Below are 13,556 nucleotides of genomic sequence, written 5' to 3' on the forward strand. Positions count from 1 at the left end.
TTCTTTGCTAACAAATTATTGTGGTGTGTACTCAGGAAGCAGATACATAGTTTGTCTGCTTTTCTGTCTTTTCTATGTTATAATGAATTTCCAGGAATTTTCAGAGATTATGGAGAGAAGAGATAAGTAGGTTTTGCAGTGAGAAGACCCACATGGTTTTATCAGTGCTCTACAATGTGAATGCAGTGTTACTGACCTGCTTTGTAGCAGGCAAGTACCTCTTCAGTCAAGAAAAATCTAGGCACAGAATTCATGTCAGTGCAGGTACTACTTGTCAGTCTGCAGTTTGCTGTGCATCCTGTAATGCACAATGGAAAAAAAATGGGGACTGAGCACAACCAAATAAGAAAGTTCAGGCAGATTTGGCCCAGAAAGTAGGGAGAGGCAAGAGCAGAAGGCGGCAGGCATTTATAAAGGTGTTCTTTTAACATAAAGAGTATGGTTAGAAGGAGAAAGAGCAAAGGAGACACAGATGAAGACTCCCCGGGAGGTTAAAATGTACTAAAGGAAAAATTGAAAAAAAAATGTTGTAAAAGGGAAATAGATGTCCTAAAATTATAGCAAAAAACAAATTGACCGGTCCACTTATAGTGTAAATAATAACATTTTTTAAATTACTGCCTTCATTTTTTTTTTCCTCTGTTTTTTTTTTTTAAAAATAAAATGTCGTATGAAATGGAAAGCTTTCAGATTGTAAAAGAGAAGTAAGAATATTATCTCTAAAAGAGAGTAAGACTGAAAACACCACATATGGAAGCAAGGCATCAATCACATATGTAAACATAGAAGTATTTTAATATGAGCGAGAAGGTAAATGAAAAAAACAGTGTGTCAATAACTTCTATATTTTTCCTACTAGTGCTGCTTACTGCTAAATAAAGCCTTATTTTCTATGTTTGTGCTGATTTCCAGTGTGATGTAGATGCTGTTAAAGTACAGAAAGTATAGCTCCATAAGATTCTCTGTATACTGAATCCAAATATTTCCAGGAGTTTCCTGGGTTTTAGTGTATGATTTTATAAAGGATTTAATTGATTCTGCTTTTTATTTATTTAGTTTAACTCATCAGTGTCAAGCCAGTCCTAAATTTTCCATTGTCATTGGACTTTCTGGTACCCAGGTTTGCAGTTTTATGGCTTTGCAAGCTTTTGCACTCCCTTCCAGAACATAAAAGCAATCTTGTCAGACCTATGATGATCAACTTTGTTACAAGATGATGACACGAGGCCATAAAGTGTTTCATGTTTTCTTCACTGTAGTTTTGATTACTTTTAATATATTTTTTTTCCTTCCCCAAGAAGTACGTATTAATGTTTACTCTTTTTTAAGCTTTGTATATTAATAAGTCACTTGGAGAAGTGGTCATTTGCCTCAGTCCCATGGCATTGTGTCATGAGAGTTAACACTTCCTCTCAGTGAAACATCTGACAAAAACATGTTCTGAAGTGGCAGCGAGTGAAGACCTTGAAGAGTTAAAGCATCTTCTGGATGGGCGGTCTACAGACATCTGTGTACTGATAAGTTAAGACAGGTTACATGCTTTGAAAAACAAGACTTTCTTGACAGGGTAATAATAGAGAGTGGGATTTTTCCATAAGGTATAAATAACTGAAGAAAGATGAACAGAAATGGAGTACTAAGTCTCCCAGCTTTCTTTCAAATTCTTAGTCTTTATGACATTCAAGGTATCATGAATTTCCACCTTAAAAATTATTGCCTTGGAGACCTACCTACACTAATAACTTCTTTAAAATGTACTACTTTTTGGTCATGATTTTAAATTGGTTTGATGTTTAGCAGTTTTACTGCAGCAATTTTTGTATTTTAACTGTGAAATACCAATTAGAGAAGTGGATTTTGGACTCCTCTATGTCATTATGGTGTCACTTAAGAAAAAATGAATACCCAGACCTTAAATATCTGCACATTCCTTTTTTTTTCCCCCCAATTGTGCAAATGTAAACAGTTTAAATTATGTTTATGATATGACAATGAAAACAAACTATTTATCACAGCAGGGAGGCAAAACATAAAAAAAGGGGAATCTCACAGTATGCTTTGGGGTTTACAAATAATAGAAGTGACTTCTTTAAACATGTAATACAAGTGATACTTATTATTGTATCATGTATAGATAATTTGTTTTGATACTTTTCAATGAAAACTTCTTTGAAATGCTTAATTTCCTAAAGTTTTATTTTTCATTAAATTCATATAAATACAAATGTAAAAGAGTTGCAATTATTTACCCTTGTTAATCTTTCTCTTATGTTTTGTAATTGTTGTGAAATGCAGTGTTAATAGGGAATTCTTTGACTGCTGTAAAGTAGTTGGATGATTTAAAAAAATGTCTTAGTGCTGGAGGAAAGAATCAGGTGTGTCTCTTCAATACCATAAGCAAGTATTTAGCTACAGAACTGCCACTTTAATGTCAGTGATACTGCTGAAACCTTATATGCTTCCCTGAAAATTTAAACTATATGGTTGGATTCTGTCAGTTTTCAGTATTTCAGATTTTACTTTTATTCAGTGCTCCCTATGCTGCTTTCTCATGTCGTGTTATCTAATCTTTCAGTTTTAGTTTGTTTATTTTAAACATACTGTTCTTGAATTTCTTTCTTCTAGAATATTATTTAAGGACAAAGACAGAAATTGGGAAGAAATTGAAAACAAGTTGCGAGCAGAAAGTGAAGTTCCTATTGTGAAAACATCAAGCATGGTATAAATAGTTATCTTTTCTGGGATTGATAGAGCCTGTAACCTAATTTCTAAATGATCAATAGAGGAATGTGTTGCTTTCAATGACATAAAGGCATAAATCTTTACAAGGATTTATTTAGACACTCAGTATATTTCAAGAATAAACCTAATCTTCTTTGATAATTACTAAGACTTACTATGTTATAAAGAAACAAGAGATTGTTCAGGGGAAATTCTCAGAAAAAGAATGCAATAAAAGGGGTTCAGACTATATGTAGGCCATCAGTAGTTTTATTTAACAAAAGGTAATAACCATTAGTTTGAATGCTGAATTGCTTTCGAATGAACTTCTTTTACAATCTAAAGACTACTTTACTGATTATTAATACTTAAGATATATGATACTTAATACTACTAATACCAATTATTAATATTTAGATAAACAGTTGTATTTTGCTATATGTGAATGAAAATAATCCGTAGGCAAATTGCAATAAAAGCACTCTTCATTGAAAAATAATCATGTTGATTTTGTGTGGAAGTGATAACCGTAGGGTCCCAACTACAACTCTAGTTGATTCATGTAGTCCTCTACCCCTGCCTATTTCAGGCCATTTCATGACCAGACTGTGTGACAGCATGAGGGAACAGAGCACACATGTTGTTTCCTAGTGCACTTCTCCTCTGCTTCTAAACACAGAGCACAGGGTTTGAAAAACATCTCTGCATGTGAGAGCAGGTAGAGAATCTAAATACATTATCCCATCTGGAGTATTGTGGTGTTAAGAATGTCAACTTACAGAGGCAGTTTTCTTTTCTGAGGGAAAGGTGGGAAGAGGAAAGTCATTCTCACATACTTTGTACTGGACTGCTCAGAAGCAAAATGTGAATACATTTCCTCTGGCATTGAACTGGCTAGCACTTCTCTGTTAGCAGCTCATCATGAGTTATTAAACTCATCCAGATCGATTTTTTTCCTGGCAGTATTAAAAGCTTGGCCTGTAATTTCTGCAGAATGGTATATTTTTTAAGAGCAATCGTTAGTAACTCTGTGTTATAATTTAATAGATACACTATGACAGTTTTGAGATGTTTTTAAAGTTTAATTAAGCAAGTTACTCTTGGAAGCTTCTAATTTTAGGAATATGATAGTATAAGAAGTTTCTCTTACCCATTTCCAGAAAAAGATCGGAATTTAGTTTTTTACATTCTAAATGCCATTTCCATAGGGTTTTAAGGCATTCATTAAAAAAGAAAAAGATTAGTTGTATATTTATTCCTAAATTCAGCATTTACCAACAGTTTTTTAAATACATTAAAGCATCTCATCTCATTTGAAAGTGTATGGGGTTTTTTTGTCTATGCACTGATTTTCAAGTTTCTGCTCAGTTTTCAGAGCAATATATTGCTCAAACGCAGTGCTTATTTTTACCTCAGAATGTTGTTAAAAGTTAACAGAGGACAATTGCAATTGATGTTTGTTTTGTCCTTGGAACATTTATGTCTAGTTCAGATGAGGAACCTGCTTAAAGATAATGAGTTTGTAAAATCCAAAGTAATCAATCTCTTTGTCACCCACAAAAATCAAATTATTTAGTACAGAATGGGTTTCTGAAGTGGGTTAGATGGGTTTCTGAAATCAGTGCCTTTGAAAATTCTCACCTTTGAAGACCACTGGTAGTTCTCCTCAGCAGCTGGATTAACAGTATTATTCAGTGTAGGATCCTTCAGTTGTAGGATTTACATATTTACAGTTTAAGATGTGGCACATTTAATGATTGTTGTGTTTCTGAGTGTTGCTGTGGCCACGCCTGTGGTAGCAAGTAGTGCAGCACAGATGAGAAAAATCTGTAAGGCAAACGAGGGCTGAGGACCTGACATTGGTGTGCTGTACAGGGTCTTGTGGGCACAGGGTCCAGTGGTTGCAGACAAAGTCCCAATGCAGTCATCCTACTATTCTGACTCACATCTGAACAAGGTTTTAAACCACCCTGTGCTGTTAATACTGGGTTTGTACTGTAACTTTCCTTTAAAGATTTGCTCTTACTTTGCCCCATTTCTGCAGAACTGTGGTGTCTGTAAGTCTGTGCTTGAGAAGAAGTAGTGCTGGCAGATGAGTGTGAGGGCCTGAGTGAGGTTTTGTTGACCCTAGCAATCAGCCAGTGCAGAGGAGTGCTTGGTTTCTGAGTGGGCCACAGCTGTCCAGCCTCTAGCACTGCTGCCCAGGACCTGCGGTGGGGATGGCTGGGCAACCACCAGCAAGGGTGTTCGTGATGCCTGGGGGAACAACCCAAACTGCATATTGCAAAGGTGGGGGAGGAGGATTGTTCACTACTGATATGTAGTTTGAGTCTCTCTCTCCTTAATGAAACATGTTTGTTTCTTTCCTAGGAAATATCATCAATTTTACAGGAACTGAAACGAGTTGAGAAACAGCTGCAAGGTACAAATCTGTTTTTCACTTTTCATTTTTGTGGCTGCTTCCTTTAATTTTTTTAACTATGTTACTGTATATATATGTATATCCTGAAACAAAGTTATCGCATTTTATTAAAATAATTCAGTGTCAGTTACATACATTAATATCATATAATTGCTGGCACATTTGGTAAAAAACATCACTGAATTATTTTAAAACAGAAGAGTGATGATATCTTTTTATAAGGGTGAGAAAAAGCTCAACTGAAAATGAAATATCCAGAGAATCCCAAAGGAATTATTTGTGAAACATTCTTAATAGAAATATTTTTGTGGGTAAATATTGAAGCGTAGATGATAGAGAATCCTGAGATTAGGCTTTATAAAATAGTCTTTGCACATCAGTAATACCCTCATGTAGCACAATTCAGTATAAGGAATACACTGGGACCATAATCTATAGGAAATCCTGAAAAAACCCCTGTGTCTGATACAATAAAATGAAAATTTAGAATTAGCTCTTGACATCTTCCCTTCACAGTACTGAATTCACTCTTTGTAATTGTAGAGCCTACAGGCTACAAAATAGAAAACTTACTTTGCTTTTCATGTGCAAAGACTTATCTGTGTATAAAATGGAAAGAAGTATGTTGTGCCTACAAAGTCTGCTATTTAGACATAAATTCTATTTATCAAAATCAACTTAAAAACTGAGCATATTTTAAAAAGAAGTTGCAATCTTATTTGTGTATTGTTTATACTTAGTTAATTGTTTAATTTGGAGTAGTCAGAATTAGTTGTCCATGCTTACCTATAATCATTATTGTGTTTGTTGTAAATTTCCCATATTTGTTATTTTTAGTATTCAGATCTCATCCTACAATAAAAGATGTTTTTAAAAATAATGTTTCAATAGGAACCATTAGCCACCTTTAGAGACAAATCGGTATTTGTTTCATGCTCAGCTGTAATTTAAAGAAATGTTAATCTATTACAAATTGTGTTTAGAGAACATAACAAAGAAGTAAGGCCCAGAGAAAGAGGCCAAATCATTTCCTTGTGTATGCAGTGGTGTTCGAATAGATGTTAGTACAGTTTTGAAAATGGAGAGAGGTTCTATTAAATGTGACAAATGTGTTAATAGAAAGTAAAATGAAATTGTACTAGGTGCTTCAGTTTGCCCTCACTATGTAGATGGAGAGGGACAGTACGTTCACCGTTACACATTAAAAAGGATAAATGACTGCTTTTTTATACAAATTTCATTCAGTGATGGAATTAGTAGCTATGGCTATGGGGGGGGGGGGGGGTGGAGTGGAGGTAGAATGAAGCATGATATAATGGTAACATTAGAGATAAAGCCCCTTAAATGTGACAGAATCCCATCTTTCAGTCCCTATAAATTAATCACAGATGGTTTGTCATCTCTCGTGACAACATATCAGGCAGTGTTTAGTTTGTGCAGTTTCATTTCATCTAAAGTTTTAATATATGTAAATGCTTTTAAGTATATGTGTTGGCTACATATAAGCTGGATACACCACTCCTTTGTAGTGGGCAACACACATAAAAGTTCGTGTCTGTCGTCATAAAAATGAAAGTGTGAGAACAGGATTTTCCTATTTTTTATGGTAACAGAAGATTGTAATTTTTTATGGTTTCTTCCCTATCGCTTTCATCTTTTCTTGATTGCTTAGCAATTAATGCTATGATCGACCCTGATGGTACCCTGGATGCTCTGAGCAACTTGGGATTCGCCAGCCCCATCTTACCAGCTCAGACAAAGCAGAAGTCCAGTCCCGTTTCACAAAGTACCCGCTCTCAAGTGCAGCCAAACTGCCAACCTGAAGCTCGGGCTCTTCGACCCACCGCCATCCCTGTTGCAGCTGAATTTGAGAATGCTGAGTCTGAGTCAGATTTCAGCATACATTTCAATAGGTTTAACCCAGATGGGGAAGAAGAAGATGCCACCCTGCGTGAGTGACATCTCAGTGTTGATAGAAAAACCTTTCACGTGGAATGTTTAGGAATAAAGGAAAAATTATAATACTGGTTTTATAATATTAAAAAAAAAAAGTCTCGATCAAACAGCAGTTGTTTTATTAAACCAGTTTTCTTTAACTGTGATGTTTTGATTGTCACACAAATCCTTTTCAAATCATAAAGATATGCATAGATACAAGTGTAGGAAAGCAGATTGTGGCAGGTTTGCCCTTTGTGGTTGTGTGCTTTGCAAAAGATTTATTATATCAGCAGTTTTCCCTTAATAGATTCATTTTGTTTTAAAAGCCATGCAAGCAGTCTAACATTTAATGTTACTGAAACCCCATATCTCTTTGCCAAGCTGCTCTAATGAATGGACTTCCTCCACTAAAGTTTGTACAGAACTGTTGAACAGTTACATTTGATTCTGAATTAGATGATTTATATAGGAAACATTATCTTTGACTACAATGACACATTACTGCAAAAGGTAAGACAGATTTCAGAAAGCATTCATTCTTGTGTACTGAAAATCTCAAACAGTTCTGTGATTTTATAAATAACCTTGTTGCTGCGTAAATTGTCTTGGGGTTTACAAAGTTCACATATTATGTTTGCACTAAGATTTGCTGGGAGTTATAGGTGAACATATCAATATCGTTACACAGCAAGCAGTATTTTGGTGTACATAGAAAACTGATAATACTGTACTTGTATTATCATTGCAGTGTTTTAATCCAATTTCTGAAAGGACTATTTGGCACTTTTTGATCTTCTTCAAATGTCTTTTTCATGTTAATGAAAGTAGAAGTATTTCATATCTCATTTCTGTCCTAATGTTTGTTGAAACTAGGAAACAAATTTAAACATACAGCAACATGGGACATTTTAAAGCATACTGAGGCTAACGAGCCCTCACCAATTCAAACGCAACATAAGCTTATGGAAGAAATCACTTGTTCCTTGGAATGATCATGAGATGTAAAATTTTCTTTAGGGGACTTGGAAATAGAGTTGTCATGATTTGCTTGATCGATAGATGCACTCCCAAGCAAATTATTTTATTTGCTTCTGTATATTTTCCTGTAGTCTTGCTAGTAAAGCTGTCTCTGTCTTACATATTTAAAAGGATTCTGGAAGACGACTGCTAACATAGACGTTTTGCTTATACCACTGAAAAGCAAGTCTATTTAAAGTTTCCTATATAAGCCTATTTTCCTTATAAGTTGTCCCAGTAACTTAACATTTGGAAATAATAATAAAAATAAAAGTAAATTACTTTGTATTTCCAGAACACTGTAATTTGGAGGAATGTTATTTCTGTTAAATGTAACTAATGGACTGGAATTTTCCTATGTTTGCATCAGTCTCTATATATTAAGGTTAAAGATACAGTTTTGCAGCTTTTATGAAATGGTCTTTAATATTTCAGCAATAATCCTATATGACATTTGTTTAAAAAAACCTACTTTCTGTACACTTTTAAATTGTACAGGCTTTCAGAAGTCAGTAAAAGTTGGACCAGTTAATAAAAATGCAAAAACTTTTTTTGTAGAGATGTAAAAACAAAACCACTAATCTGTTGTATAATGGATTTCATATTTTCTTTAAAAAAATTAAAAGCAAACAGCCTTCGTGTATGACTCGATATGCTCTACTCCAGCTAACTGTGGAAGCCTGAACTACACTAGTTTACAGAGGCTACAAGAAAAGTTTTAGAAGGTGCAGAAGGGCAAAAATAAATCGAAACTAGAGCTATGCGTTGGAAACCGACTATACCAAACCATCACCGTAATTCCTTCTTTTGTTTAATGCTTGGGAACATAATTTTTCTGCAGACTCGAGGGGAAAGTAGGAAATGGCAAGGAAAGGATTAAAGGTGCAGGCTCTTCATGCGAGATTCTGTTTGTGGTCTTTCAGGCGTTTATACTTTATGTTCTGTAATAAGCATTTTGCATTACTATGTTCTTATTTTATATGAACATGTTCTCCTTATTTATTTTTGTTACATTATGTATGTTATTTTGTTATATGCATTTACAACTCCATTTTTAAATAAAGTGTTTCTGGAACTTTAAAAATGTGTGAATATGTCATTGAGAGCTGGGAAGTTCACACGGTTTTCCTGCAGTCGAACTTACCTATACTGAAATAAGAAATGACATTTTTTCCTAAATGTTTTTTCTCTGGAAAAAGTTTCACTATTGCCACTGCTGCATCATTTATTCTGTGCTGACAGTATTAGCTTACTATTCTGTACTTGGGTTCATTTCCACACTTGAACTGATTTTTTTGTGCAAAGCTAGAGGCAAAAACAAACCAAACAATGACTGTGTTTCCCTTAGTAGAATGAAAGTAAAGGAGTTTTAATGCACCTGCCAGGTGCTGCAGTAGATGGTTTTCAGACTGCTTTCCTTCTGCTTCGTATATTGCAAAACTTTATTGAACGTTATGATTTGGCTCCAGACTGGTGCCTTTTTTCCTTCTGTCACAGCTTTGACTTTATATGTGCTTTTCCTGCAAGACCCTGAATTTCCTCTTCTTATCTAGTGTTCCTTCATGAAGGAACAAAACTATGAGTTTAGTATAAAGCTCCAAGCTTATGCATTTCAGCGTTGCTAAACTTTGCTGTGGCTTGACAGCAGCCAGCTCTGATCTTGCTTCTGGGCACCTATTTTTCCTTCATAGCCCCAGTCTGATGACACTAAGACCACTAATGGCACACAGTAACAATAGCATTTGCCTCCTAGAAGGGCAGCAGATTTTTACTGATGTTCAGAGATGCCAGTTTGGTGTAGTCAAAGACATGAAGAAGTTAGAAGGGCTTTCCATGTGCTCAAGACTCTTTCATATTCCCCAACTTCACTGGCTGCTCTTGTTTCCTCACTTGTTGCCAAGATCCCTCTATCTTTGCAGAGGTAAAGGGAACACGCTTCTGGGTTAATACTGTCATGCACAGAGCCCCATTGTGTAAGCAATTATGCAGCATTTTGTTATTTCTTCCCACATAATATTTTTATGTGTCTACTATACTTTGAGCTGAGTTTATGCAGAGACGTCTTTCAGAAGTACTTAAGAAATCCAGCCAGATTGCATCAGCCCTCTGCTTCCTTTTGACATCAGCAAGTGGGGCTGACAAGCAGTGACACAGAGAAAGCAGAGTTCAAGCTTTTTCTGATCAGCACTGTTGGTTCCTCCCTTAGCTGCATGCACTGTTCTAATTATATATTCAGCAAATACGTCTAATGACACATCTAGTCGTAGCATACGGGAAAAAAAAAGCTGAGTGTAATTTGTGAGCCTGACCTGGTAACAGCAGGATGGTGTTTCACTACAGTGTGGACATTATACCAAAACCAACTGGTACTTCAGTCTCAGAAGAGAATTCTGCTTCATACCAAAAACTGAATTTCAGTCAATGCCTGTTGGAAGGCCTTTGTAATTTTAACTGGAAAGATTTCAAACATAGAAAAGATCTACAATTACTGCTTTGACATGCAGCCATGAAAAGAAAGGCTATGCAGGAATGCGTGAAGCATTCTGTGAAATAGCGTGTACAGTAAAAGGAGGCCACTTGCTACGTGCCAAGGAGATTTTATGCCACCAAGTCTTTTGTATCTGAAGAGAATTACAAGGAAGAAAGTCAGACACCATACAAGTTGCTTAGCTTCATCTTGATGAATGATCATATTTTTAAAAGCACAAGAATGTCATCTTTGACGTCAAGTAGAGCACATCTGTAGATGCTGACAGGGTTACAATCCCAGTAGTTCAGTCACGCTTGCCAGATACTAAATACATCTGACAATATCGGTCTTGGCAATATTGCCCAAGGACAGTTGCCTAATTCTAAAGAACAGCATTTCCAGCTGCACTAGCTCACTAATCTTGTAACAAAAATTTTTGGTTTTAACTTGGTAAGCCTTACCCAGTGCTGTTCCTGCAGGAAACAGCCAACAGAGAACAGGTTGGTGAGCAAAGCATTTCCTTTTAAGATTCTTTTCTCATTATTCATGTATTTCTGGAGAAAAAGATGTAGTTAGAAAACAAGTGGGATTATGCAGCGGAAATACTTTAAAGCAGGGTAAGGTAAGTGGAAGCCTGCTGTCTAAGATCTGGATCTTTACCTGTTCCAACAAGGCCAGAGTTGACTAAACCCAGTGCTCGATTTGTCTTGCTAACCTCTTCACAAGCAGTTACTATTTTGTGAGAAAAGTTAACATTCTTACCTCACATCTGAGGAGAGCTGTTAAAATAACAGGGTATTACAAAATGCCCTCTCTGGGGAGGCTGTATTAAACCAGCAGTTTGTAGTTATTGAACACCCTCATGGGAACACAGGGAAACATTTTCAAGTTATAGTTGCAAAAATTATTCAAGCACTAGGGTCTGAGGGGTGGGGTGTGGGGATAGAGATTTTTCATTTCAGGGATAAACCCTACATTTTCACTTATCAATTAATGTATGTCCTTGCTAAGTTCTGTTGCTCTAGTCCATCAGTTCCTTAGGGCTAGCATTTTTAGACCTGTTTTAAAAATTAATACACAAGTTTATAATTTATAAGGCTTTCTGCTCCTATGGATTAGCTAAAAGCACTATCAGGACTCTAGGGGTCTTTATATTGTATTAAAAAATAGCAGCAGCATGACTTATCTTTCAAGCAAACTGTGGTCTTTCTTAACAGAAAATGCTGAATAAGGATCTAGGAAAAAAAATGCAGCATGAGGTTTCTACATTCTGTATGTCTGTCCATGCACACATGGACCAGTGTGAAGCTGGGCACAAAGAACAAGGATTATATATAAACTTATAAAAAGCTAATGAGTGACTTCACCTTTCATTCACAGCATCACCTCTGAGGTAATGTTATTTTTAAGTTAAGAAAAATTCATTGAGGAAGTAATACAGATGTGGATGTGAGTTGTGGATCAGGTTATCTGTGACTGATTTTGTTGAGAGGTGAGGGACATGACTGCAGATAATTCAGGAGGTTTTAAAAGTATTAAGAAATGAAATGCCTTAATAAATTTATTGGAGAAAATGACATAAATGGTATTTCCCAGTATGACAACTGATTAAAAACCAAGCAGGCAAAATACCATGTTCTCAACAGACATTATTGGATTAAATAAAGTGCAAAAGGCTAAACAAACTTTTGTAAAAACTCTAGAAAGACAGACAGATGAATAGAAGTCAAAGGGGATGAGGAGGGATACCGAGTCCCAGGCCAGGGTAGTACGTGTTACAGAGCGGTGCAGTTAATTTGAGGCAACTTTAGTGCAAAGGAGAGCTGAGAGATGCAGATGGCACATAAAAATTTGGCCATAAGAGTGGTGCTTTCACAGCTGGTCAGAAGCTGTGCAGGGATACACACTTCCTACTCCAAGATGTGCCTCATGTGCAAGAGACTGCAGCCACCCTGCTCCTTGGCAGAAGATGGCAGCTGGCAACACTTAGGAGTTATTATGTGTGTTGTAATCACATCATTTTTCACTCTGCAGAATAGCTGGAGTTTCTCAAATAAGCTGAAACAATAGAAAGCTCTTTCCATACAGAGGAATAAAAAAAAAATCCCAAATTCATATCCTTCAGTGCAGTTTATGCTGTTTTCCTAAAATCATTTTGAACCTCACAGATGAAATTTATTTAATTTATTCATTCACAGATGAAATTTATTTAACTGACCAATGATGCAATTGTATAATATTGTAATCTTATTACCTGCACACTTGGGAACTCAAGTGCTATCAAAAATTTGCCGCACAGCCCTGTTCATTCTTTGTTTCCAAACATGCAAGGATACATGCAAACCAAGCTCCTCATGTCATTGCTGCTGTCAGTACAATGGATTGCTGATAAAATGGTAATTTACAAAAATCAATTTTTTTAATGCATTTTATGCAATATTCTTAACACCTTCAAGTTGCTTTCTTCCCATTGCACGTCTCGGGTAGAAATGTTGCTTTAGTGATTGCTTGAGTTGATTTCCTAAATTTACAACGCCCTCAAAGCTAGCTCCTCTCCAACACCTTTACACATTTAAAAATGCTGATTTTTATTGAAATTTTATTGAAAAGCCACATCCGTGGCTTCACTGAAGTTACTATTCTGAGGGCAGCAGAAGTTCAAATACAAATCTGGAAACACACCTTAGTGGCTTATCTCAGTGCTGACATTAGCACCAGGCATACTGAACTTAGGGGAGGTGCTGTCTTTCAATCCACATGAGCAGGGTTTGCTCTTTGGTGTAACCAGCATTTGCCACTTGGAGTTTTTGAGAATGTGTTTTTAGGCTTCCAAGCTGTTTGAGTATCTAACTTTGGCCAACTCAAGCATTTTTCAGAGTTCAAAGTGACATTAACATCCAAAGCCATCATTTCCTTTGTAATGATGAAGTGATTTTATTTGGAAGATATGTGGCTTTTATGCAACTGGAGGAAAAGTGTTCAATAAAA

The 13,556-nt window shown here is 35.9% G+C and overlaps 1 protein-coding gene across 6 annotated transcripts in view; it reads left to right on the plus strand.

Moving 5' to 3' along the window:
- The window catches only part of CEP170 (centrosomal protein 170), a 106,210-nt gene extending 97,028 nt beyond the window's left edge, over positions 1–9,182 (plus strand). For all 6 annotated transcript variants that reach the window (XM_074818367.1, XM_074818369.1, XM_074818370.1 and 3 more), the window contains 3 exons: positions 2,626–2,719; positions 5,092–5,143; positions 6,816–9,182. In XM_074818367.1, coding sequence (XP_074674468.1) covers positions 2,626–2,719; positions 5,092–5,143; positions 6,816–7,102 — 433 coding nt within the window. In that variant the 3' untranslated portion in view covers positions 7,103–9,182. The remainder of the gene's footprint in view (positions 1–2,625; positions 2,720–5,091; positions 5,144–6,815) is intronic.
- Positions 9,183–13,556: the final 4,374 nt, after the last annotated feature.

This window comes from Strix aluco, chromosome 3 (genome assembly GCF_031877795.1).
Source record: "Strix aluco isolate bStrAlu1 chromosome 3, bStrAlu1.hap1, whole genome shotgun sequence".
Lineage (NCBI taxonomy): Eukaryota > Metazoa > Chordata > Aves > Strigiformes > Strigidae > Strix > Strix aluco.